At 47.3% G+C, this 26,851-nt stretch overlaps 1 protein-coding gene across 3 annotated transcripts in view; it reads right to left on the minus strand.

Annotated features, from left to right (window-relative positions):
• Positions 1-1,520: 1,520 nt before the first annotated feature.
• Positions 1,521-26,851, minus strand: part of LOC102563415 (sodium- and chloride-dependent GABA transporter 2) — a 49,681-nt gene continuing 24,350 nt past the window's right edge. For 2 of the 3 annotated variants that reach the window (XM_019489721.2, XM_019489720.2), the window contains exons 8-16: positions 13,523-13,626; positions 9,392-9,516; positions 8,595-8,707; positions 7,520-7,657; positions 4,813-4,915; positions 4,437-4,537; positions 3,675-3,845; positions 2,826-2,953; positions 1,876-1,982 (exon numbers count right to left, since the gene is read on the minus strand). In XM_019489721.2, the coding sequence (XP_019345266.1) occupies positions 1,967-1,982; positions 2,826-2,953; positions 3,675-3,845; positions 4,437-4,537; positions 4,813-4,915; positions 7,520-7,657; positions 8,595-8,707; positions 9,392-9,516; positions 13,523-13,626 (999 nt within the window). In that variant the 3' untranslated portion in view covers positions 1,876-1,966. Of the gene's footprint in view, positions 1,983-2,825; positions 2,954-3,674; positions 3,846-4,436; positions 4,538-4,812; positions 4,916-7,519; positions 7,658-8,594; positions 8,708-9,391; positions 9,517-13,522; positions 13,627-26,851 lie in introns of all 3 variants that reach the window. The other variant, XM_006265691.4, reaches the window with a different exon arrangement.

Raw genomic sequence — 26,851 nt, forward strand, 5'->3', positions numbered from 1 at the left:
ATATGGAATATGCTTCCAAGGGAGGTGGTGCTGTCCCCTTCCTTGGAGGTGTTTAAAAGGAGATTGGACAGACACCTGGCTGGGGTCCTCTGACCCTAGCACTCATTCCTGCTCAGGGCAGGGGGTCAGACTCAAATGATCTAATAGGTCCTTTCTGACCCTAACTTCTATCTATGAAACTATAAAAACCTAAATAAACCTCCTTTGGGCATCAGGATCCTATTGCACTGGGGGCTGGTAATAAGAAACCTAATAGTGGCTGGGCTGAGCTCCTCTTTGCACTCAGGGGTTGGGAAGACAATTTCCAGGATGACAATGTGGTTACTTTCACAATCTTCCAATAATGTCAGCCTGCTCAGGGATGGATGCACAGGACTGACATTTTTAAAACTGCTGCTAGAATATCAAGTCCCTGAAGTAGTAAGGCCACCTTGTGGCTACTGGCAGGAATTGCAGAGGAGATTATGATTATTCATCCATTAGATATCCCCAAGCAACAGCACTAACGGAACGGGTAAGTAGCACCAATATGGATTCCCCAGCAGTCCCCAGACAGCTGGGGACCTTGGAGTAGTCTGTCAACTCCTTGTGGTTTCCAGCACTTTTCAGGTTGTGAAAAGAGAGCAAAAGGGGTACATGGTCTCTGAAGACAAGTAGCACAATGCAAGGGTTTACCACCCACCTAGCATATTTATCCAGGAACCTGTCCTGCATAGATCTAATCTAATCAGGGTTCCTGGTTTCCCTTGGACTGGACAGCCCAACAGAATGTCCCTCACTCCTGGCCTCCTGTGAAGGCCTACCAACATACCAGCCACCAACTGCTCTTCTAGTTCTAGGGGCCCGCACAGCTCTAATGCAAATCCAGCTCGGCATGAAGCATCCCAGCTCTACCCATGCATCTAAGCCCTGTGCAAAAGGACTTCCTTGTCTGCCCTTATATTGTAGCTCTTGGCCTGTGAACGCTCCCTGTTATTTCAGCCCTAAGATCAGTCCCTCTCTCTAAGTCTCTGCCAGCATATCCTGCCCCTGGCTCCAATGTACCTCCCCCATTACATCCATCTCAGGCCCCACAACACAGCTCTGCCAATAAGCATCACTCCTGACTTGCAACAGACAGGACTCTTGAGTTTCAGACATACGGATATGAATAACACTTGCTTGAGATTTACCAGCTTCCTTTGGATTTATTTGGGGCCCAATAAATGGATTTATTTATTTGGGGCCCCTGGGGGCCACCTCCATGTCTTCCTCTATGGCAGGGTACAGCATATTTTGCTAGTTCTGGGAGGGGAGTGAAGGGAGCAAAAGGGTAATAACACTAGCAACTCCCCTCATTGCCAAGGCTCTCTTGGCCATCAAAATGACCAGTGCTTCTGCCTACAGAGGTTGCACTAGCCAAACAAACCCAAGGCAGCTCTGGGCAAAAGCACCAGCCTCTAAGTGACAAGGACTCCTTGAGCGGGGAGGTAGTCCCCTGTAAAGAGAATGCAACGGACAAAATGGAGTCAGAGCCACTCTGGAGTAGAAAGAACAAGTGTTTAATGGAATGAATGGAGAAGTCCCCAAAGTCCACATGGGAAAAAACGCCCCTGTATAAGACTCCAACCATCTCCACTCCAGGGCTCAGTCCTGGCTTGAATTGGCTCTGGGACGCATTCTCCAGGGAAGGAATTAAGGTGCATCATTCGCTCCACAGTGTCCCTGGTGACCGTTCCATGGCAGCCCCTGCTGAGCACATCAAATCTTCCAGGAAAGGGAGATTGGCTCACAAGTCCTTCTCCCCTTGGCAAGAGGAGAATCGTTGGGTTATCAGACAGGTGAAAGGGGTGCACACAACAATCCACAGGGCTGTGCTGGCCCTAGCAGTTAGAACCAAGCTCTGTCAGCATTAAGAGACCAGCTCTGGTGGATGGAGGGGGCTGCCCCACACCCAGCCTGGAAGACAGGTCTGCAGCTGGGCATATTAACTGGCGAAACCTCTGCAAGGCAAAAATCAGACAGTCAACTGACCTGCAGGAAAGGATCCTGCCCACCCCACCAGCCTGCTTCTAGCAAGGACAGCACACAGCAGTGGGGCAAGGAGGAGCTTTGTAGTCATAGGAAAAAATCGCCTGGGATCTGAATAACTCATGACACCTCAAGCCTCCCTTGTAGAACTTCTGTCTTTAACTGCCAGGGATGTTCTAGACCAGGACTGTCTAACTTGTGAATTGCCCAGGGCTGCAGCCCCCCTGGCCACATGCCACATTGACTGCACACCACACCACACAGTGCTGAGAGCTCCCTCTCCCCACTGCACCATGCCAAAGTCCCCACACCCAGCACCACGTGGCACTGCGTCCCCCCCAAGTCACCTGACCAGCTCCAGCAGAAGCAGCACCTGAACCAGGAGCCACAAGTTAAAACCTTGGGAGCCAGCTGCAGCCCATAAGTTGAAAGTTGGGCAGCCCTGCTCTAGAGTTACCCTGGCCAGCACACCTGCACACAGTAATTTAAACAAGAGCTGGAGCCAACCTCAATGTTGGAACCCTCTGGAGATCGCCCTCAGCTGCGCTTGTGTGAGTTCTGGGTATGGAGTGAGAAAGGCTCCTTTCCCTGCTCCTTACCAGGACTTTGAACAGCCAAAATACAGGCAAGTGGCAAAGCATCAAACCCTGTTTTTACAAGGGATCCATCCTCTGCACAGTACCAACAGGTGACCATGAGACCAATCATCCCCTACACCTCTTCCAAGCAGCAGCACTCACACTTATCCCTCTGGTGGTCAAGGCTGCAGGAATCCCAGAGCCACACATAGCACTGGCATACAGGCAATAACTCACCTTCCACTGACCTCAGCAGGAGTTTGCCAATGGAAGGCTTGCAGAAAGCAGAGCTGCCTCTGTCTGGATATGCAAACCACAGGGACTCCAAGCCAGTCCTCTGTTCCAATCCATCCCCATGCACTGCTCTGGGGTGCAGGAAGTCTTGTGAAAAACTCAGGAATTTCCCAGTGCTCATGGTTCCAGCATAGCCAACATGAATGCTTTCTACTAATGTTCCTCTGCAGCTTTGGGAAGCCTCATTGAAGGAGTGAGGGACCTCACAGCATGGTCCAAGCATGCTGTGCTTTAGCAGGCCTCTGCTTCCCACACTGGGCCATAAGAACCACAACATAACTACTGGACAGCAAGCTCTAGCTTGTACTAGAGACTGAGCAGGTACCTCAGTGCCCCCAAATACTGCAAAAATGCATGCAAAGGTGGCTTCAAGCTTCCAGTGGTGGCACTGCTGCCCTCTGTTACAGCACAAGTGCAGCCTAGAGGTCCCACTGTGTGGCCTAGCCAGTCCTGCGCTCCGTGGTGTCCATATGCCAGATGTCCCTCCCACCCAATAATGTGGACCTGTCCGCCTTCCACAGAGCTGTGTACTGGCAGCAGTTGAAGAGATGAGTCAATACTAAGAGGCACAGGATGCGAGACAGCTCTGAACAGCCCTCCAGCCAGCCTGAATTCAATGATGCTGCTCATTTTTCAGAGTAAGAGACTAAGCCTCAGTAAATTAATTCAAGATACTATTAATACCACACCAAGGCTGCTTTGTGAGGCAATCATTCCATTACACCAGCGGCTTTTCAAATCCCTCCCAGCCCCAATCCAGCCTGTATCCAGACCCAGGAGCAGCAGCCTTACCTTTCTCAGGGAGCCCTTGATTGTGGAGAGCTTGTAGAGGATCCAAAGAGGGATGCACACCATGGATGAGAGGGCCAGCAGCCAGCCCAGTGTATCTCCCCACCAGGGGTATACATACTTCTTGTTGTAAGTCAGTGGTGTGTATTTAATCAAAGAGAACAGGAAGGTTGCCTGTTGGGGTGAAAGAGGCCAAAAAAAGAGGAGGAGAGGAAAGCAATCTAGCTAACTAAAATGGTCTCCCTGGGGACCTTACCTTCCTTAGAAGGACAGCAGGAATCAGGACATCAGTCAAACCTTCTGTGCTGCCACTGACCCAGCAGCAAAAGCCCACTACATCTCAACCAGCTTGCCCTAGCAGTAGTCATAGCTACTGTCTAGTAATCTGCTCCCAGTTATTCCATGACTAAACCATGTCCTGGGCACATACAGCTGCCATGGGGATCATTTAGTCCATTCACACAGAAGCAGATTTCCAAACCACGGGCCACTTCACCCAAAGGAGCAGTCAAAGGTCATAGGGTTCTTGTTGTCCTTCACAGATACTGTGACAAGACACCCCAAGACAGCTCATTATATTACAATCTTTGCTCCTTCCCCACTGCAGTTTCACAGCGTACTTGCTACCTATTTAACTTGGTCCCAAGACAGGGACCCAAGCACTACGAACAGTGACCCAGTCTCCCCACTCCCACAGCGGCCGAAACCCAGTTCTACCCTTCCCAGATGCACACTGGTGGCCCCCAGTGTCCTGCCAGCTCTCACCAGGCAGACCGCTGGTGTGATGAATAACCAGCAGTACTTGATAAGAGGCCATGGGCGATAGCCAATCATGTCTTCAATATTATCATAGAAACGGTCAGCTCCTGAGGGGAAGGGAAGAGGTACCCTATTAATAGAAGGAACAACAGTAACAGAGGTAGCTTCTCTTGCAGGAATCCAACCAACTCCCACTGGGCACTGCTGTGAGGCACAACCTCCCATCCTCTTCATCCCAGGATGCTCAAGCAAGGACACATAAAAGGAAGGGTACAAGGGTATCAGGTTTATCAAGAAGACCCGTGGACTGATTGAGAGACCAGCCCCACAGAGAACCAGGCAGAAGGCTCCGAGTCATTAAAACTCATCGACTCCCACTTACCATACACCCAGCCAATACAGAGCGTCTCAAAGATGGCAACGAAGAGCAGGCACATGCCACTGGCAGCATAATAATCAAATAGCTGGAAAACGTACATCCCACCCTGGGAAGGGGAAAGGAGGTAGGGAAGGGAGAGAGGAGAGAGAAATCTAAATCAGGAACTAGTGAAGAGGTTTATCCAGAGAAAGAACCAGCTCCATTCTACCAAGAATCCTTGGTGACTTTCTGCCCCCTTACAGCACAATTTCAGTCAACTGCAAGCAGAAAAAGCCACTCCCCTTATACCCCAAATATGAAGCAGTGCCAGGGACCTGCCTCAAAATCCCACTCTCAGTAGACCATCGGTGCTCTGTCTATGGACCCTCATTTCCATGAGAAGCAAAAAGGCAAGTTACTGTCTATCTGGGCACCTGTGGCTATTTAAGACAGACTGGAAAAAATAATTCTGACAAAAACAAACAGAGAAAGACACCTCAAAGGCAAAAAGGCTTAGTGTCCCTGATTTTCCAAACTCAGCCTCCAAATATGCATCAAGACTGTGCATGAATTCCTCAGGCCCATCATCATGGGCTCACCTCTTGGCCCTTCAGGTACTTACCTTCCTTGATCTGCAGGCACTGCTGCAGTGAATTCCAGGCCCCAAAGTGCCAGTACAAAGCTAGAGGCAGCTGTTCAAAATCAGGCTCAAAGAAATGCAGGAAGAGGCAAAGAAAGACCACCAGCCCCTGGACAATAGCCCCTTCCTCTGCTAACAGGGAAACTAGGCATGATTCTGGTTCATCCCAGCTCGTACACCAGCAGAATTTCACCGATGTACATGAGGTCAGAGTAAGTCTCATCATATTTCACTGTAAATGCAAATTGCTAGCTAGTCAGGTAGGAGGAAGGAGGGCAAAAGGTCTCAATTAATTTGCAACTGAGATGGGGCTATGGCTTGCTTTGCTTTGCAAAACAGTGACCAGAATCTTAACTTCTAGCAATTCACTCTGATGTCAAGGTGGGATAGTTTCATAGTTGGTAAGGTCAGAAGGGACCTGAGCAGATCATCAAGTCCGACCCCCTGCCATGACAGGAAAAAGTACTGGGGTCAAATGACCACAGTAAGGTGTTCATCCAACCTCCTCCAAAAGACCCCCAGGGTAGGAGCCAGCACCACCTCACTTGGAAGTAGGTTCCAGGTCCTAGCCACCCTGACAGCGAAGTAGCGCCTCCTGATATTCAGCCTGAATCTACCGAGTTGGTAGTTGGATGGATGTCCAGGCAACATGTCTACAGAATAACAGGATCGAAGGGTTTAGGACAGGAAGGGAAAAATGCAGTATCTGAAAAGTATCACATGGGAAGAAAACTGCAGTTGCCTAGGCTGGAATTGGGTGGATCACTGCAACTACCCCCACTTTGTTAGAAGACACCCCAGGATCTTACAAGTCCACTACAAGCCACTTTAAAACCTTACCCAAAAGTTGACACCTCCAGCATGTGTGCGCCTACTAGCAATTTGTACTGAGTTCAGAGGAAAAAGCACTACCTGCTGGTCAGGAATCCAGGTTTTCCATTTCCCTCAGAAAAATGGAAAAAACCCACAGATTTTTCCTTTTAACAAAGAAAAAAAGTGGGTTTTTAATTTTAATGAAGATACCCACAGATTTTCCATGTTTGCAAAGAGCTCTCTGCAGGCTGGTAGAGTTCAAGCATGCATGGGCTTCTTGCAAAAAGGGTGACAGACCCTAAGACCTGTCCCAATGGAGAGGGAAAGGGGGATGGGGCAGGGCCTGAGACTCTCAGGCAGCCAGGGCTTGGCTCAGGCTCACTTTCCCTCCTGGAGTCTTTGGGGTAAGTGGGACTTGCAGCAGGCTGGGGGCCCCCTCCAGTGGTCTGGGGTGGCTGGGGGTCAGGGATGGGGGGCACCAGCAGTGCTGGGTGAGTGGGCCCTGTGGGGTGGGTGCAGGTGTAGGTGCAGGGCTGGGGGTGGGGCTATGGGAAGAGCCAGCAGAGCAGGTGGGGGTGTATGGGTGGGGGCTGAGGGAGCCAGGAGGTGTCCATGGGAAGCCCCATGGCAAAGGCCAGCCAGCCCCATGGCATGTGGACTGGGAGCTGCGTGCCACCAGGCCAAGCGGGAGCCACACACGAAGTCATGGAGTCATGCACTATCAGTCCAGGCAGGCTCCATGGGTGGCTTCCTGAAGGAGTGCTGGAAGCCCCATGGCCAGCTCCGTGCCTCCATGTAAGTGAGGGGGGCAGCAGGAACTCTGATTCTCCATGATGAAAAGCCCAAAATGAAATGCCAAAATATATAGGTATTTAGAATTTCTTTTATTAGAGTAATTGAGGCACTGGTAGGCTCCCAAATTTCTTTAAAACTGTATACACATCAATAAAACATTGTATTCAATTGATACAATGTTTCAGTTGAATACTGAACATTGTATTCAGTATTCACAGAGAATTTGCAATTCACAATTTTTTTTGTACTAGAGAATTTGCTATTTTTATCTGAGAAAACCAGGATCCCTGCTGCTGACCCAGTAACAACACATCTAACAGCATCTATTGGCCTTCTTTGGGTCTCCCATCTGAGCACTGACCCACTGAGCCTCTGGAAAAATTACATGCTCCCAGGCCACCCACAAGGCCTAGGGCCCTCTTTCTGTTCCAATTCCAGTTGGGCATGACAAGAGCATCACACAGATTATGAGCTGTAACCTACCTCAGTAAGCATAATCAGTCCTATCAGGTATGAGAGGATGGAAACAAGTAGAATGAGGATCTCTCGGCGGTTTTTCTTCCGGAAGATGTTAGGATACATATCAACGAGTGCTGTCACCAGGCTCTCCACACAGACAAACTAGGAAGAGAATTCACATGCCCATCAGCTCACTCCTATTACACCAGCTTCATTTCTCCTTTACTCTTCATTCCCCCACTCTCAGCACATGGATACTGCAAAACCTGAAGCCCAGAGAATGCCCCAAACACTCTGTGATCCTGTGATCTTTGAATAAGCTATGGGTACTGTATAGGGGCTGCACAGTTTACAGGATATCTATCCAAATCCCTTCCTACACAGCCAAGAAACTTTCCCCATGCCATCTGGAATGGGGAGACTCGAGGTCATGGCAACAGCATCAGACTGGGCCCAGATCAGACTGCAGCATCCAGCATCAGATCAGCATCCAGATCAGACTGGACCCTGCTGGTACTAGGCACTGCAAACACAGACTAAGTGGCTGGACACACAAGAATGTCTACACTCATGTAACTGACTTTTATATTACTGTGCAGATGGTTCAATGAGTGTGCAGATGGTTCAAACCTCTGCACACAAACTGAATAAAGTCACCCAACCTGGTATAGAATTACCCCCGAGAGCCTCAGTAATAAAACCGCACTAGCATACTGTACAACACGGTAGAGGTTATGTGTCTTATGTACACTCCAGGGCAGATATTGCACAAGATAAACAGGCATAATTGGCAAGGGGAAGATCTCATAACCTACAACCTGTAATACTGGAATAAGCTGCTGGCTAGTCTGCTTCTGATCCTGGTGTGATTTACATGGCTGTCCAAAGCTACTGCATTGCGTGTTGTGACAGTAGTGTGTTGCATGTCCAGGCTCTGAAACAGTCCTTTCCTCAAAGAGCATGCAATCAAAAACATATCCAGGCTGGTTTTAAACAAGCAGGCTTAGGGACAGATACCAGCCCAGCCATGGAATCACAAAGTTTAGTGGGACTGCCTATCTGCCAGTCAAGAGGGACAAATGTGTGCATGTGTCTTTACCTGGCTATCCAGTCCAAGCAAAACGACCATCAGGAAGAAAAAGCAGGCCCAGAGTGGGGAAAAAGGCAGCATGACCACAGCTCGAGGGTAAGCAATAAATGCTAGACCAGGCCCTGAAAAGAGAAGGTAATTTATGGCAGGTAGTGATGGCCAGATCTGAAAGCCAGCAGCTATACTAGCAGCCTCTAAGAAAGGGAAGAAGAGGTCATCATAGCAGCTCAGCACTGCTCAGAACTGGTCTTCAGAGTCCATCCAGCTGCACAGTACATACTCACCTTCCACAAGGCACTCCCTGTCACTAGCAGCCAGTGACCAAAAGGCTTCAGTGCTGGGGGACAGAGAGTGGAGGAACAAGAGCAGGCTACATCTATAGGACCAAGGGGGAGTGGAGAAGAGCCACAGCAGGCTCCAATTCCATCATGATGGCTGAGGGATGGAGCAAAACCCTCTGAGAAGAGCCTTAGTATCCAGGCAAGGCAGACATGGCGTTAGCTCTTAAGGTTGTGTGTAAAAGATCCTCACACAGTAAACACTATGAGACATTTCTTTCCTATCTCAGGAGGATGAGTTGACTCTGCTGAGATTTGGACCTGCAGTTGCAATAAGTCTAGTTAGGCTAGAGTTCATTACTATAGGGCCAGCAGCCTGGGGATGGGTATCTATCTACCTCTCTGTACATTGCTCTGCTCTTTATGTGGACTTTTTTCTCAGAAAGATAGTGCAGAAAAGGAACCCGATGTTAGGAGCAGGCAGACACAGGATGGCCTCGCTGTGTCCTGAACACAGAACCTACTCACCTGACTCAGCTACCTCAGAAATAGGCACTCCCTGCTCCTCAGCCATAAAGCCCAAGATGGAAAAGATTGCAAAGCCAGCCACAAAACTTGTGCCACTGTTCAGAAAACAAAGAGCGATGCAGTCCCTGGGAAGGAGAAGAGATGAACATCAGCCTGGGGGCCCAGCCAGCCAATAAAAGAAAAGTATCAGCATATTGGAGAGGGTGAAGGAAGGGAAAGGCAAGGCAATCAAAAATAAGCACCAGCCAGGGACAGCAGCAAAGGAGACAAAAGTGTCCTCCTAGAGATGCACACAGGTTCTAGTCTATACTAGCACTTTCTGTGCAGGTGTCTGGACAGCACGAGCCTGTGAATGTATGTAAGGATAAATACAGGATATTTGCACGGCCACAGCATGATGCAGCATCATCACATGTTGAGGCAGCATCCTCGTCTTGCACACTGACAACCACATAATGTCACAAGACCTGAAATAAACCTGGACCTCTCAATAATTAACACTGATTTCTCTCTGCTCATCATACTGTACCAATGGAGTCCTAACAATCTTATCTGTCCACACCACACCCCCATCAGGTGGGCATTACTCCCCACTGCAGACAGACTGAACTGACCCATGGAGAGACAGAGTGATCTGCCCTAAGCCACACAGCAAGTCTAGGGCAGAGCAAGGGACTTGAACCTGGGGGTCCCAATCTCAGGTCAGCACTAATCATGGGGGCCTCCCCCCGCCCCTCCCTTCCTGCAGGAATTGCTATGCAGGATCAGACCCATGAACTGTCTGTGGCAATTACTGGATGCATCATAAGAAGGCCCCAGAAAAGTTACCTCTTTAAAGCCCAGTTCTTTTTGTTGTATCCCATTTAGCCCCAATGAAGCCTTATGGCAGCAAGTTCTAGAAGTCATTTGTGCTTGGAAGTACATGCGTGTGGGGAAGCACTAATACATTTCTTAACATCAGTTTTAAATTCAGCATTTTTAGTGCCATTGGATATCCTCCGGTTCATACATTAGGAGAAAAAATAAATAGGAGCACCCAATTTACTTTCTCTAAATCACTCATTTGAAAGCATTCTTTTTAGCATCTACCATGTCATCTTTTATTCATCTCCTCTTTAATACTAAACAGCCATGATCTATATTCAATTTCTGTTCATATTCTAATCTCTCTCCATACCTAATTATTGTCAATGGCTGTCTTGGATCCCTGTTTCTGCTACATGTTTAGAAATGTAGGGACCAGAACTGAACACACCATTTTGGGAAAAAAGTATACTATAGATTTCTGTAAGAGCATTCAATATAGTCAGTATTACCATCTCTCCCTTTTTCCTTAAAGAGCCTAACATTTTATCTGCGTTATAAATGCCCCCACACACACATCGAATAAATATCTTTATTTATACTCCCCCCCCCCACACACACACACATCGAATAAATATCTTTATTGAACTGTCCACAATGGCACCCAACTGTTCTATGACAGAAGTTTCAGTGTGGTTAGCATTCCTGAGGTGCAGAAATAGTTAAATTAGTCTTTCCTGCATACATTACTTTACATTTGTCACCACTGAGCAGCATCTGCCACAATGTTTCCCAATCACCTATTTTAATTATGTAGGAACATCAGGCTGGAAAGGCACTGTTTACATAGTTCACTCCAGTAACCTGGCAACCACAGGCTATCATCCCTTTCATAATTTTATCAAACTCCTTCACAAAAACTAGCTCAGCTTTTTGTGCCACCAAGATTTCCTATTGGGAGGCAGTTCCAGACCTTCAATGTCCCAACAGTTAGAAACCTTCTAATTTCCTACCTAAATGTATCTGATACCAGCTCATACCATTTGTATGAGCCACCACTGCTTGTGCCACCACTGTCTTTTACTTTAAATAGCCCTTTTCCCACTCTGGTGTTTACCAATTTGATGTATTTATTAGAGGTTTGTTCTTTCTGCAGTTCTCCATGATCTGCATTAGTTTTGACCCACCTAAATAACTTTGTCTCACTAGCAAATGCTGTCACCTAATGTAGCCCCCTTTTCCAGGTGATTAGTAACAACACTGAATAACAGTGATCCTCATAGGACTCTTTGGTGCCCCATGGTGTTATATTCCTTTGCTAGATGGAAAATTAATCATTTTGACTATGTAAGCCAGGCCTGCAAAAGGTAGGGCAGATCTCTTGAGATGCGGGACTACAATTGGGGAACGAAAAAGTTGAAGGATGGATACCAAAAATACATTGCTATTCAACTGCAGAGTTCAGTTGCAAATGATTAATATTTGATGGTAATGTGATTAAATAGCTTGTGCAGGACAACCACACATTCTACTGCTTTTTAGTGCCTTGCAGTTGAGGCTCCTGAAATCCTACACAAACTCACTGTGAGGCAGACCATTGTCACAGTCTCCATTTTATAGTGGGGAAATGGAGAGACAGATAATTAATGAAGTTGCCCAAGACCAGCCAGCAGGTCAGCAGCAAATCCAGAACAGAACCCAGACCTTCTAACAAATTGTCCCAGATCTAAATCACTAATCCACAGTTCCTTCCTCTCCCATACTTTTTCCTCCCCTCAAATGAAAGAATGTCCTGGTGCAGTTCTCACTGGACAGGCATCCAGAGCCTCATAACTAGCAATGAAATGTCATCTTAATTTAACGGGAAAAGACCTCGATATACAGCTTTTATCTTTTAGTAGTCTGTAAAGCACCATGTAAACCTGCCATAACAACAACAAATGACAATGCAAAGAAAAGAAATCACTTACTCTTTACTAAAGAGTAAATTTTTCTGGCAGATGGAGGGACTTGTTTAGATAGCAAATGCAATGTCCCAGTTTTTCCTGCTGTGTGCAATTTATAGGGAGATTGCCCTAACAAAGCCAGTGCTTGCTCAGGGCCCTCACAAGTCTGAGGCCAAGATGCGAGGCTTGTCCACGTCTTAATCCCACAGTAGATGACTTGCACTTACTTAGCTTAGTTGGGCCCACAGCAATTGCCCTCATTACTTGTTCCTAAAACCAGCTCTGCTGACAAATAAATATTGCATCAAAATAACAAGTTTTCTTACTTGCAAGTGGGCAAGTCTCTGGAGCTCCTTAGCTTATTGCACTAGCCTTTTACCATTGGACACTTTTGGTTCCAAATGTCAGAAGTGTCTAAACTGAAAATGAGTTTCCTCCAACATTATTCCCCACCTGGGCACTTCAGTCTGACAGTTCAGTACAATTTAACAGGATTGAGTGTCTCCATTCAAGGGTAGCCCAGCACTGAGCAGAACAGGAGGAGGGCAATGAAGATTAGGAGTGAAATATATTTGGCACTATTATTTGCAAGTTCCAAGATGAGTGGCAAGACGTGTTACTGGACAGGAGGAGTGGGTGCCTTGTCAGCTGTGTGAGGGACCGGGCCAAAGCAGCAAAGGGAATTATAATTACAAGGTGAAGATAGATTGGCTGAATTTCATGGAAAAACATTTCATGGAATGCTACTGACCCTTCATTTTGCTATCATCAAAATCAACTCACAGGCCTCCAAAAATGCTGTTTGTGCTTATTGGAATCAAACAGGTTTCTGTCCCAAGTAGGATTTAAAAGGACTCTGGACAATATAAACAAGTGTTACATGGAGAGGCAGGACCTCTCAGCTGGGAGATAGCTGGGAAATTTCTGAAGTTCTTCCTAGGGACAGAAAATGGAATTGGAGAAAAACAGCTGTAAGGGACCTTAAGAGGTCACCTATTCCAGTCCCTCTGCTCACAGGGGAATCACCCCAATCTAACCTATCTCAGACAAAAAGTCTTTCTACCTGCTACTTCAAAATTTCCAATGAGAGATTTCACAGACTCTAATCTGTTGCAGTGTTTGACCCTCTCATAGCCAGAAAGTTCCTCCCAATATCTAACCACAGACTTGATTTCAAATATGAGGCAAAAGCAACTGCATTAAGTAAAACTACTGCAAAATTTGTGCTGTTTTGTCTCAGGTAAAAAGGGACCATGAGGCCTTTTCTCAAACCTAATCTGGTCAGTTGTCTCCATCAGCACTTTTGTCTATCATCTGTAGCAGTATTTAGAAAGGAGGAAGGAGAAAGACTACTTGAAGAATATAATTATGTCCCAGTTACCTGTAACAGTTATTATGGTATTTGTTGTAGCTGCCCAAAGCTGTCAGGCATCCCAAACAAATGGCATAAGAAAAGAAGATCTGAGTGCCCGCATCCATCCATACCTGCAAGGGAGACACAAAGAGAGGTGAGGAGGAGAAAAGGCCAGCACAGTGTACAGATACCCAGATCTACAAAACCATGTAAGGACACACAGCTGGGCTCCGAAGCTGACGTAACCTGCGTGAAGGACAGTGACAGTGAGGGAAATTGGAAGGTGGAATGGGGCAGGCATACAAGCATGGTCTACAGTACAGCAACATACTGAGATACACTGTAATATAGAGCTGCGGGCAGAGATATTCTTGAATTCTAGGGCACAGTCCATGTTAACAGCAATGTACAGGAGAATTTCCAAGACCTTGTGAAGACAGAGGTACCTATGACTTTCAATCTTAATTTTTCCTTTAATGCAATCTACAGGGGTTTGTGGCTCTCAGAGGTCTCCAAATAGCAACAAAGAACATATCAGACCAGAAGCTATAAGACACAGTTGGGCAGTTCCAATCCCAAGCATTAGAAAAGTGCTTAATGAAATTCATTATAGTATCATTTGGCTCAGAGATTTGATTTTAAGATACAAAACAATTTCATTTTATTGAAATAATGCTAGAAGTAATTAAAACTGTTATAATAAAAGATGTTGCTAAAAAATAAACCAAGGTTTTAGTCTGTCTCAGGGGACATGAGGTGCATTGGAACAACACTTCTCCATCATTGTCAAGAACACATACAAATGGTCTCAGGAAGTTATATCAGATGAATGTCAATGCCAACTTCAATCAAAGTCTAGTTTTACATAATTGCAGATACTATTCACTTTCATTCATTAGGCTTCATCAAAGCGTTAAGCAGAGAAAATCCACAAAAGAAGTTCTCAGTGAGGAAGAAGACAACCACCATAATTATTAATCCTAACACCTTCTATGTTATACTGCTTTTCTCATTAAGATTCTTGATGCTGTTTAAGAACTGTATAGAAAAAGATCAACCAACCACCACTGAAATGTTTCCTCTTCTGGGGAGAAGAGAGAGAAAATGTCTCTTTGTTATAAACACTGCAAAATAATTGGGGGGAGAGGGGGAAGGAAGAGGGAGGGTAAAGAACAGTTTGCTAGGAAGGTTATAATTAGTCAGATTATAATTTGGCCCACACACCATAGATACCATCTAAGCTTTCTGATGCAAGAGAGGCTATGGAATATTTAAAGCAGAGATTCTCAACCAGGGTACCATTCAGATCTTTTCAAGAATGCCACAGGATGCCATGCAACATTCACACTGGTAGGTAAAGCAAACATGATTCACAGGATAAACCTAGATATTTCAAATAGGAATTCATCATTTTAAAATCATTTTGACCTGTTGTGGTCTTTGGAGTTCTTTGCAACAGAAGAATTGTATTATTATTTAGCTGTAATCAATCAGAGCTGGCATTTTCCAAAAGCTGCCTCAAGTTTAAAAAGGTTGTGAGCAACTGATTTAAATGAATACAAGGTAGTCAGGAACCTTGGTTTCACAGTCTCATCAGTGTCCATTGAAGTTAATGGGAAGACTACTTTAGATTCCATCAGGCTTTGAATCAGACCCCTGTTTCTGAGCCTAAGAAAAGCCACACGTCTTGGGGCACAACTGAAACATCTCTCGTAATGGCTTGGCTTTTGTCATGTACATGGCCCAAATACCCCTTTCTCTATAGTTACTCCTTGAAAAGGGTGGCAAAAAGGATCTCTCTTTGGTACAAGTTCGGTGAACAGCAATACTAGCTAAAATCTCATGCTGAATGTTCAAAGCAAAGGTTTCAACTAATGTTTATTCTCCCCCCACCCTCCACCATTGAATTGTTCCTTTCCCAGAAGTCTTCTGGTTCATCAGCCAGTGCTCTTTTCCCCCAGGCTATTATGTGTGTCAGTGTTGATTTGATTCAATTGTCATTGTTGGTTTAGTTTTGTCTTTCTTTTTACTTTTGTTCCCATGTCGATGTGCATTATATAAGGGATGCTATGATCCTTTCGCTGTTATTTTCTGGAGGAAAATCTGTTCTACCTCATTAGACAGCTGCATTATATGTTCCTTCCCCCCTTAAGTCATCATAAAAAAGCAAAATCTGTATAATAGAAAAGGCAATGTCCTTATGCTAAACTTTGTTTTGAATGCTTCTGTAGACTGTCTCTTCTGTGAGCAACCCAGCCAGCATTCTCAATCCAAACTCCATTAAAGCCAATGGAAAGACTGCCAATGATGCCAGGGGAAAGTTGGATCAAGCCTTTTAGGCTAGGGACAGAAATTACACATAAACCAGTTTAAGTGATCAGAAACTGGTTTAAACCTATAACAGAACAAAAGTTCAGTGCACATAAACCAGTTTCAAAATGGAAAAAACTAGTTTAAGATAAACCGGGTTGAATGTAGCATCAGATTTAACTGGTTGAGGTCAAACCAGTTTATGGAACTTCTGTCCCAGACCCCTTCCTGGTTTAAGTTAAATCACAGTCCCCCAGCATCCCAGCATGTTTTTCAGCCCTGGGCTGGGCTGTGCTCTCTGCTCCAGAGAGCAGGACTGGCCCCATCCCTCTGCTTTCTAGCTGGAGCAGAGGCATGGGTATAGCCAGACATCCACCCAGCATGACCCCCTAAGGCAAAGGGAGCAGGGAGGGGATTTTTTCCCCCACCTCCCTCCCCTCTCACTGGGGGATTGCAGACAGGGTCTGCCAGCCCTGGCTGCTGCCACTTGCCCCTGGCCAGGCAGAACCCAGCTGGGGTCACCCAGGGGGAGAGGGGAGGGAGGAAGGAATAAACCCCCTCCATACCCGCTTTGCCTCAGGGGGCCATGCTGGGGCCAGCATCTGGCCATGCCCACGCCCCTGCTGCTGGAGCAGCAAGCCTCTTCCCAATGTTGTGGGGAGGCTGCGCTGCAGGCAGGAATGGGGTGGGCAGAGCTGCCGCAGCCTGAACAGGGCAAGTGAGAGGATTTGGGGGGGCTATGTCCACCCCAAACTTTGGCTTAGCCCCTCCATGGCCCCGCCTCTGAGCCCCACCACTGTTGCCACACAGGCTGTGGCAGCTCTGTCAGCCCTGCTCCCACCCACAGTGCAGCCCCCCACCACCGGAAAGAGGCTTGCGCTCCCCAGGACACCACAACAGGGGCTGCTGCCTCTGTCAGGGTCTTTCCCCGCCATCACTGCTCCAGTGGCAGGGCCGGGGGTGGTCAGACACCAGCCCCCAGCATGGCCCCCTGAGGCAAAGGGGGCAGGGAGGGGGTTTATTTCCCCTCCCTCCCCTCTCCCACCAGGGGACCCCAGTCAGGGTCTGCCTGGCCAGGTGTGAGCAGTGAAGGCAGCGGCCAGAGCTGGCAGACACTGGCTGCAGTCCCCCAGTGGGAGAGGGGAGGGAGGGGGCAAAATAAACCCCCTCCCTGCCCCTTTCACCTTAGGGGGCCATGCTGGGTAGGCATTGGGCCATGCCTCTGGAGTAGCAAGGGGGGAGGGACCCTGACAGGGGCTGCTGTTCCCTGGCCAGGCAGACCCCAGCTGCAGTACCAGGGGAAGAAGGGAGAAATAAACTCCCTCCCTGCCCCGCTTCACCTTAGGGGGCCATACTGGGCTGGCATCTGGCTGGGGTCTGGCCATGCTCCTTTTCTGCACCACCCAAAAGCCTGGCACACCCCCTCCTCCTCCAGGCACACCCCAGCTGGGGTCCCTGCAGACCAGGGTTGGGGTTTAAACCCCTCACCAATCATACTCAGGCCTGCTAAGGCCTGGCTATGCCCCACCCTCAGCTCAGCTTCCCTCCCGCCTTCCAGCCACTGCAGAAGGGAAGGGAGCGCTTGCTCTAGTGCCCCCTGGCTTCTGGCCTGGGCCGCTGCAGGCATGTGGCTGCATTTCCAGAATCAAAAGTGAATGTTTGCTCACTTGCTTGCCAGTGAAATCTATGCAGGTTAGACTGACCTGCAAAGATTGAATTGACTCAGGCTCAGCTCTTTTGAATGTCTGTACTTAGGCCCTAGGTGTGAGGCCAGGAGATTCAGAGGGTAAAACTTGATTGGAAACAGCAGAATAGTAAGATCTAGGCATAGGAAAGTTTAAAAAAAAATAAACCACAAAAAAACCCAACCCAAACAACAACCAGCCGTGCACTTTAAGGGTATATCAAAATCCTCCCATGATTGATTATTGAAAATCTGTTATGAATGGAAAGACAAGGGTATTTTTTTACACTCAGCTCAAAGGAACAGTGTTTATTACAATGTATTTGTGGGTTGGCAGATGGGATAGACAAGTAATCTCCTTTTCACCAAACTAAACATACCCAGTTCTTTCAGCCTTTCCTCATACAGTCTGCATTTCAAATCCTTCACCATCTCTGCCACCTTTATCATCCTCTTCAGTTTCTCCACATGCTTCTTAAACTGCAGCAGCCAGATTTGTATGCAGTATACTAGCTGGGGCTTAACTAGCACTGACTAGGGTGATACTATTCCCTCCCTCAGTCATATGTATTCTATTTTATTTAATGGTGGCTAAAGTTGTATTTGGGGTTTTTTGTTTTGTTGTGGGGGTTTGGTTTTGTTTTGTTTTGTTTTTTGGGGGGAGGGACTGCATGACACCACTGAGTCATAGAGAGTCTGTGATCCACCAAACCTCCAAATTCTTTTCATCAATGCTACTGCCTAACCACTCACCTCCCATTGTGTAGTGGTTCATTTGTTCTTTCTTCCCTAAGAAAACATGTTTACAAGCATTCTTATTTTTCAGTTAAAAAAAACTGGGTCAGAAGACACTCCACTCCCTTCTCTTGCCTGGTTGAAAGCAGATCTTCAAGGGCGATCTGAGGGAGCCTGCCATTGGTTCAAAGAAAATACTTGTTATCTGTGAAGTTCTATTGTACAGGTTCCTCTGATTTCCCTCTACTTGTGTAGGCCAAGTTCTCCAGGTCCCCTTGACAAGTCGAAGGTTCTAAATTTATCATGATGGGTTCCTCCCCGTGCCTAACGCAGAGCTACCATTAGACAACATTTCATATTTCATAGATTTCATAGACATTAGGGCTGGAAGGGACCTCGGAAGATCATCGAGTCCAGCCCCCCGCCCAAAGGGCAGGACGTCAGCTGGGGTCATAGGATCCCAGCAAGATAAGCATCCAGTTTCATCTTGAAGGTGTTCAATGAAGGCGCTTGAACAACCTCCGGTGGCAGGCTGTTCCAGACCTTGGGGGCTCGGACAGTAAAGAAATTCTTCCTTATGTCCAGCCTGAAACGATCTTGTAGTACTTTGTGACCATTTGTCCTCGTCATCCCTTGGGGCGCTCTGGTGAACAAACGTTCCCCTAGATACTGGTGGTCACCCCTGATAAACTTGTAGGTGGCCATCAGATCACCCCTGAGCCTGTGCTTTTCCAGGCTAAAGAGCCCCAGGGCTCTCAGCCTGTCATCGTAGGGTCTGCTTCCCTGACCTCTGATCATGCGCGTGGCTCTTCTCTGGACTCTCTCAAGCTTCTCCACATCCTTTTTGAATTGTGGAGCCCAAAACTGGACGCAGTACTCCAGCTGCGGCCTCACTAAGGCCGAGTACAGGGGGAGAATGACGTCCCGGGATTTGCTTGAGAAGCATCTATGGATGCAAGCCAGCGTTTTGGTCGCTTTACTAGCCGCAGCATCGCATTGCAGGCTCATGTTCATCTTGTGGTCAATGATGACCCCCAAGTCTCTTTCTTCCATAGTGCTAACCAACATAGCACTGCCGAGCCTATAAGGATGCTGCGGGTTTTTTTTCCCAAGGTGGAGAACCTTGCATTTATCGGCGTTGAACACCATCAGATTCTCATCCGCCCACTTGCTGAGCCTGTCCAGGTCAGCCTGGATCACCCTCCTGTCCTCTGGTGTGGATGCTTTGCCCCAAAGTTTGGTGTCATCGGCGAACTTGGCCAGTCCACTTCTGACTCCAGTGTCCACATCATTAATGAAGATGTTGAACAGTATGGGTCCAAGGACAGAGCCCTGGGGGACCCCACTGGTCACAGGACACCACGATGAGTGACTTCCATCAATTACTACCCTCTGGGTCCGACCCCGGAGCCAATTTTCCAGCCAGTGGATCGTGGGGGACCCAAGGCGACAATTGGCCAGTTTCTCCAAGAGACGATCATGGGACACCAGATCGAAGGCTTTTTTGAAGTCAAGATATATGACATCAATCTCATCTCCCTTGTCCAGGTGATAGGTCACCTGGTCGTAGAAGTAAATGAGATTGGTCAAGCAAGACCTACCCGCAACAAACCCATGCTGGCTATCCCTTAAGATGTTGGCGTCGGCCAGTCCATTAAGGATGGCCTCCTTAATAAACTTTTCTAAGATCTTCCCCGGGATAGAAGTCAGGCTGATGGGCCTATAGTTAGCCGGATCCACTTTCCTCCCTTTCTTGAAGATAGGCACCACGTTGGCCTTCTTCCAGTCTTCGGGCACTACACCAGAGCGCCAAGAGTTTTCAAAGATCCGCGCTAGAGGCTGGGCTATGATGCTCGCCAGCTCCTTGAGTACCCTGGGGTGAAGATTGTCAGGGCTGGCTGACTTGAAGGTATCCAGCTTCTCAAGATGTTCCTTCACAAAGTCAGCATTAATGGAGGGCAGGGGATCACCCTCACCCAGACTTCCCGGCCCTGTAGCAGGCATGGGCGTCCCATGGGGCTGATGAAAGACCGACGCAAAGTACCTATTTAATAGGTTGGCTTTTTCCTGGGCGTCAGTTGTCAGTTGCCCCATCTGGTTCAGCAGGGGTCCAACGTTGCCCCTGCTTTTCCTCCGGCTCCCCACATATCTGAAAAAGGACTTTTTATTGTCCTTGATGCTCAAAGCTAGCTGGAGTTCAGTTGCAGCCTTGGCTTTCCTGGTCTGCTCCCTACAGGACCGGACCAGTGCAGCATAATCCTCCTTGGAGGTGACTCCCATCCTCCATCCTTTGTAGGCCTTTCTTTTTAGCCTCAGGAGGTCTGCTAGGTCCCTGGAGAGCCAGGGGGGCTGCTGTCCCCTCTTGCTGCCTTTCCTCTGAGATGGAATAGACTTAGTTTGTGCATTGAGGATCGCTCCCTTGAGGAGCAACCACTCTTCTTGAACTCCCCTCTCCCTGTGGTCACAGTCCCTTAGGGCCTCACTGACAAGCCTCCTGAGCTTGTCAAAGTCGGCTTTCCTGAAGTCAAGGACTTGCGTGTTGCTGACTGACTTGCCAGCTTTTCGGCGGATGGTGAAGGTGATCAGCTCGTGGTCGCTGTCACCCAGCTTCCCATCAATTCACCCAGCTTCCCATTGATACACCCAGCTTCCCATCGATGTTAGGTTACATGGACTAACTACTCTGTTTAAAAAGAAAAATACCATTCCCCTCTCTCCCCTTCCCCTTCACCCCCAATTCATTTCTCATATTTCTCTGCACTAAAGTCTGGGAGGAAATATATTTTTTCAGCCATCCAAACATTCCTCTCATCTCTAACAAAAAATCCTGACAGGTAAAAATGTTACAGTAGCTGATCATGACGTTGTGCTAAAAGAGGATCTGCTTTAGTATACTGAGCTCTTTTTCACCAACAGTATAAAAGGAACATCATTACCAAGGACAGCAGTTCAGTTTTATCTGGTTTATCAGACTCCTCTGGCATCCCGATGAGCTGGATAATCATTTGATGCTTGGTAGCAATTATTTGGGTTATCCAGGACATTCAATGCATGATTCATTTTCCTTTATGCTTCATTTGTTCCTGTCCACCAAAGTAACCTCCTACTCTGCTTTTAACTTGAACCTCCATGCCCAAGCTGCAGTTATCCAGAATGGTTATAGCTTGCTAGAGGATGTTCCTTTATTTTTCTCAGCTCTGTTTGATTCATTACGTAGCCTGGAATTTAATAATACTCTGCACTGAAATAGCTCCTTCCTTTGGAAGATCTCAAAGGACTTCACAAATAATGGATGGTGCCATTTTAGGAAAGAATGTTATTACAATCTGCACATAATGCACAAAATAAGGACATCATGCTATGAGGTGCTGAACTGTTACTGTCCCCATTAAAGACATGGGACAACAGAGGCACAGAGACATGAACTGGCCTGTGGAAGGTCACACTATGTGTGGCAAGAAAGGAAGGACTAGTCAGTTTTATTCTGTGCCCTAGTCACAAAATTAATCCTGCTCTTCCTTCAGATTCCAAGATAGATATTTCTGACCTGCCAAGGGCTGGCCAGAGGCTGTGATTCCCATGCCTCTGTCCTTTCTCAGCTGTTTTAGTACCATTCTCACTGTTTGCCCAAGTCCCCAGCCTTTCTCCTGAAATAATGAACTAGCCTTATTTACTTAGCCTGAGACCTGGGGCATTCAAGCAAGTTTGCCTGGAAACACCAGGGGTCATAATCAGCCAAAGCATGAAGTAAAGCCAATAGGTAGAGCTGGAAGCATCCTTCCCCCTGTACTTCCACCTTGCTATTGCCTGCAGGGGTTTCTATGGCCACACTGACTGCTGAGTAAGAACAGTTCCTGTCTCCTGGTTTCTGGACCCCCCAAAATACATCTGCCAGGAGGACCTCTCCACTTCCCAGTGCTGCAGTGCATATTAAAGACCATCAAAACAGAGACACACAGCACGACACTGACCACTGAAATTGCCATTGGTATCAGCTACACCCCCATACAAATACTGCCCTTGCTCCCTCTGCAAAACTGCTTTTATCCTCCCTTAATTTCTTCCCACCACTTCCCCCTGGATGGTCTCACTACTTTGAGGACCATGGTCAGAGGCAGTGCAGTTCACCAAGACAGGAGCAGGGAGAGGGAGGCGCATTCCAGCAGCAACTTCCCTAGCCTCAGTTCAGCCTGTATGTGACAGTAGCTTGTACCTAGTGCTTGCCATAGAGAAAGCTTAGCAATCTGGGTTGCCACCATACCACAAGCGACTGGTAGTGCAAGACAGAAAGTCCGAGCTTAGGTCACGTGATCTTGTTTCTGCTCACTGACTGGGAAAACTAGGAGCATATAAAAGCAGGAAAAGAGCACATAGCATTTTCTTCTTTGGAATTTACATGTCCTTCTTTTCACAGCTGCAGATAGTCACCTTCCCCAAACACGTGTGAACACAAACCAGGTTACATCACCATTCACAAAAAACAAAGGAGGCACTTAACTTGGATATAAGCCAACGGAAGAGCCATCAGAAACTGGAGCCAGTGGGCATAAACAGTACTTGGAGGTGCTACCTGCTTGCTGGAACATGGTCCTTGCTCACTAGGCAACAAGGACAAGTCTCTTAGGTCTGAATTTACTAGAGGGGTTTCCAAGATCTCTGGATTCCATTTGGGACACCAAAGGCCCAATTTCCCATAGTGCTCAGCTAATTATTATTAACATCATCTGTTGTAGGAGTGGGCCTATGAGCAAAGCCATATGTGCTTACAGCTGTATCAGCACATAGAAAAAAAACGTTCTTGTCCCAAAGAGTTTATAGCCCAAGGGCCAGAGTATGTCTTTTGGGCACAACCCTGAGCAAAGGGTGGCATGTAAGCTGGACTGCTCCCGGAGTAGAACTGGGAGGGATCGCACTGATGCCCTCTAACACCACCATGTTGAAAGGAGCTGAAAGAGAAGCTGCCACAAGATACTAATGCCTTTGAAAGGATTCCCTTTACTTCTCATATCTTGTCTGCCCAGTGAACCAGGACAACAAATGGCAGAGCATAGACACCGCTATCACTCTCCCTCCTTTTCTGAAAAATCAGGCTATAGGCATCTCAAGTCACCACAGCAAAAACCAAGGCTTTGGAGTTTGGAAGCTCCTGCCTCCCAGCCCCACACACCTCCCTCCAGCCTACGCTTCCTGTCAGAAGTGCCAAACATAATCACAAGGCTATTATAAAGTATGCACATTGCACGGTGCACAGAGCAACAAGGGCTCTTTACCTCTGTGAGCTCACAAACGACTGAGCTGACAGAATAGGGCCAGCATTCCTTTGTCCTTTAAACCCCACAAGGAAGCAAATAGGTTTCAGTTTTACACTGCAAAGTGCAGCAGCTTGCAGAAAGAGCTGGGGTAGGGGGCATTCACTCCCTGCCCCTTGTTTACACAGCCCAGGAAGCAGAGTTTTACAGCCTGCCTTTTGCCTGGTCCCGTCCTGCTGTTTGATGGATTAAAAAGATTTCACTAATTGTTCTTTCAGTGTCAGCACTGAGGACAAACGCAGCGTGGGTGTACAGCCACAGGCTGAGCGACCTGGCCAGCAAAACAAGGTCCCAGTTCCACAAACTGGGCAAGTCTGAGACACATAATGAGGGGAAGGAGAAAACACCAAGACAAACACAGCTGTAGGCCATCCCACTTAGACATCCCATTACAGGCCCACAACAAAAGAGAGTAAGGGATCTTTGGCCACTGGAATGGACACCCTGGCCTGAACCATCTAGTACGTGGGGCCCAGAAGACAGGAAATACAAAGAAGCATCATTCCTTCACATCATTATCCTGCTGCATGACACCCCTGCAAAGGAACAAGGAAAAACCTGGACATGCAAAACAAGAGCACAAGCAGAGGCTCAGGACATCTAAGAGATGCTCACATAGTCTGCTAGGACAGCTGCGGACTAGGCAAGTAGGCACATCACTGCCCCCATGGATGGATGGATGGAAAAAGCAGCAGTCTACTGTAGTCCCACAAGTTCCCTGCCAATGGAAAGCCAAGGAAGCCCTGCAGCCATGTGTACAAAGATACTGTCAGGGATAGAGTTGCACAGCAGAGAGCAGAACATTGTGTAAGCAAACAGCCTCTGTGCACATGCACGCACACACATAAACACAACCCTGCAGGACAAAAACATACAAACGCACGCACACACAAGGTTTCTCAGAGCTGGAAAGCAGGGGTGGTGAAAAAAACCACACAAGAACGTAGAGTCAGCTGAAGGCTTGCTGGGAAAAATAAATAAAGGGAACAAATAACATTTAGCAGGTCCAACCAACCTCCATCCTTGCTGTGAAGCATCAAGGCCCCCCAGCAGTGAAGCAGCAGCGGGTGAGGGTGAGGGGCTCATGCTCATGCTTCTCTGGACCTCCAACTGCAGCAGGGAAATCTAAACCTACCCCTTCCCCTCCCCTCCCAAACTGGAAATAAGGCCTAGTGTTTAGCCATGTAGGTCAGTCATATCCCCCTGAGACACGTGAACACTACCCTTCCTCAATCATCCCAGTGGTTGGCTTGTGTTGTGTAGCTCAATCCTGAGCAGCCTTCTGTCCCCAGCAGTGGCATCTGTCCAAGGCATGTTCAATAACAAAGTCATGAATGTGTCTGATCCTTCCCGGTGGGCCACCCTTGCAGACCTAACCCTGCCCCTCTCAATGTATCTGAGCACCCCTGCTGCAGCACATTCCTACAGTGCCATGCTACATCCATTCCTCCAGACCTGGTTCCCCGTAACATCAACTGGGACCCTCCTCTGATCCATGAACTACAGCTAACAAAGAGCTATAAGTGCAGAACAAAAGCAGTCACTGTTTTGAAGGAGGATGAAGCATGGGGTCTTGGGCAACTGAGCAGCTTAAGGTAAGCATTTGCGGGGGAGACAGAGACAAATACTGGTTAAAAAAACTGGAAATAGGAAAAAACTAAATAATGGAATGAGAGGGGAGAAAAATAGACCTTTTTAAAAGGCAGGGATGAAGAAGAACAAGCAAAATTTTGAGCAACAAAAACCATAAGAGAAGTAGACAGCGCATCATAAAAAATACAAATTGGACTGGACAGCAGTTTATACCGGCAGCTAAATGGGATTCAGTAATGCACACCAGGCTCAGTCCTCACCTGCTGAGTACTCTAGATCCAGAACAGCACAGAGGCATGTGCTTATTTTTAAGCAAAAGTAATGCCACCAAAATCAATGGATCTCCTCAGGTATGCATGTGCTTACTGGGTATGGGTCCATGGGCTAAGCAGCCTTCAGAGTTGAGCTCGTTGTTAAACGATATAGCCCTGGGATCTCATTACTTTTGTTGTTGGCCATACTTGCTTATTATGGCTTTTCCCAACTTAAGCCTCAGTTCTGCAACTGCTTCATTTGGTGGCAGACACTTGACCCCTCAAAAGCATGCAATGCCTCAGCAGCTTCAGTGGGACTGTGTAACCAGACAGGTCCAGCTGTGTGGGTGTGACTACAGAGGTGGGACCTAGACTGGGCCCTTTGGATCAATAACCATATCTTCCTGTGTATCTATACAGTGTAAAGGGGCTACATGCCCTAACAAGGGCCTTTTAGCACTGCTGTAATACAAACAACTAGCTCTTATGCAGGCAGATCTAGTTCATCTGAGCCAGGCAGCAAATGAGAGTAGGACAGGCTTCTAGCAAGACCTGAAGGAAAAGTTCAGTTTGTTCATTGTGTAAAGGCCTCTTTCTTGCACTTCCTCCAGGAAAAAAAGAGAGAACTGGTCACCATCTCTTTTATATCAGCCTTTTATCTACTGAAAAATCTATGCCTCCTACACTTCCTCCCCTTCAAGACTAAACAAGCCAAATCTCTTCAACCTTTCCTTATAGGTCAGGTTTTCTAATGCTCTTTATCATTCTGATTGCTCTTCTCTGGACTCCCTAATTTTATCATCATCTTCCTTCAAGTGTGGTACTGAAAACTGGACACAGTATTTCAGCTGAGGTTCCTCAATGCCAAATAGGAAGGTATAATTACACCAGCCAATTGCCCATCAGGAATGACAGGGGGTGGAGGGGGACGGAGAGCCACCACCCACTGCCCTGCATGGCCAACACCTCCCAGGAGCAGTGGGGAGAAGGGGTGGTGGAGCTTGTCCTGCCATCCCCTCCATCCCTGCTGTCATGGTGGCACTCTGCAGACCACTCTGTGCAGAGCACTCTGATTGGGTATTTCAGTAAACATTGTGATTGGCTGCTGAGACAACCAGTCAGAGTGCTCCAAGAGTGTTACGGACAGACAAACAGACTGAGAGACTAAGCCCTTTATATATATAATTCTGTCTTGCAGACAATGCTTCTACCAATAGACCCCACAACAAATATTGCTTTATCACAGCAGAATTGCATTGCTGATGTATGGTTAATTTGTGACCCACTATAACCCCCATGCCCTTCCCTACTGCACTGCTGCTTACCCAGGTGTTACCCATTTTGTATGAGTGCATTTGATTTCTCCTTCCGTAAATGGAGCACTTTGGTCCATGCTTTTTGAGTTTTTCACCCTGTTGGTTTCAGACACTTTCTCCAATTTGTTAAGATCATTTTGAATTCTGATCTTGCC

Source organism: Alligator mississippiensis, chromosome 4, assembly GCF_030867095.1.
Source record: "Alligator mississippiensis isolate rAllMis1 chromosome 4, rAllMis1, whole genome shotgun sequence".
NCBI classification, from domain to species: Eukaryota; Metazoa; Chordata; order Crocodylia; family Alligatoridae; genus Alligator; species Alligator mississippiensis.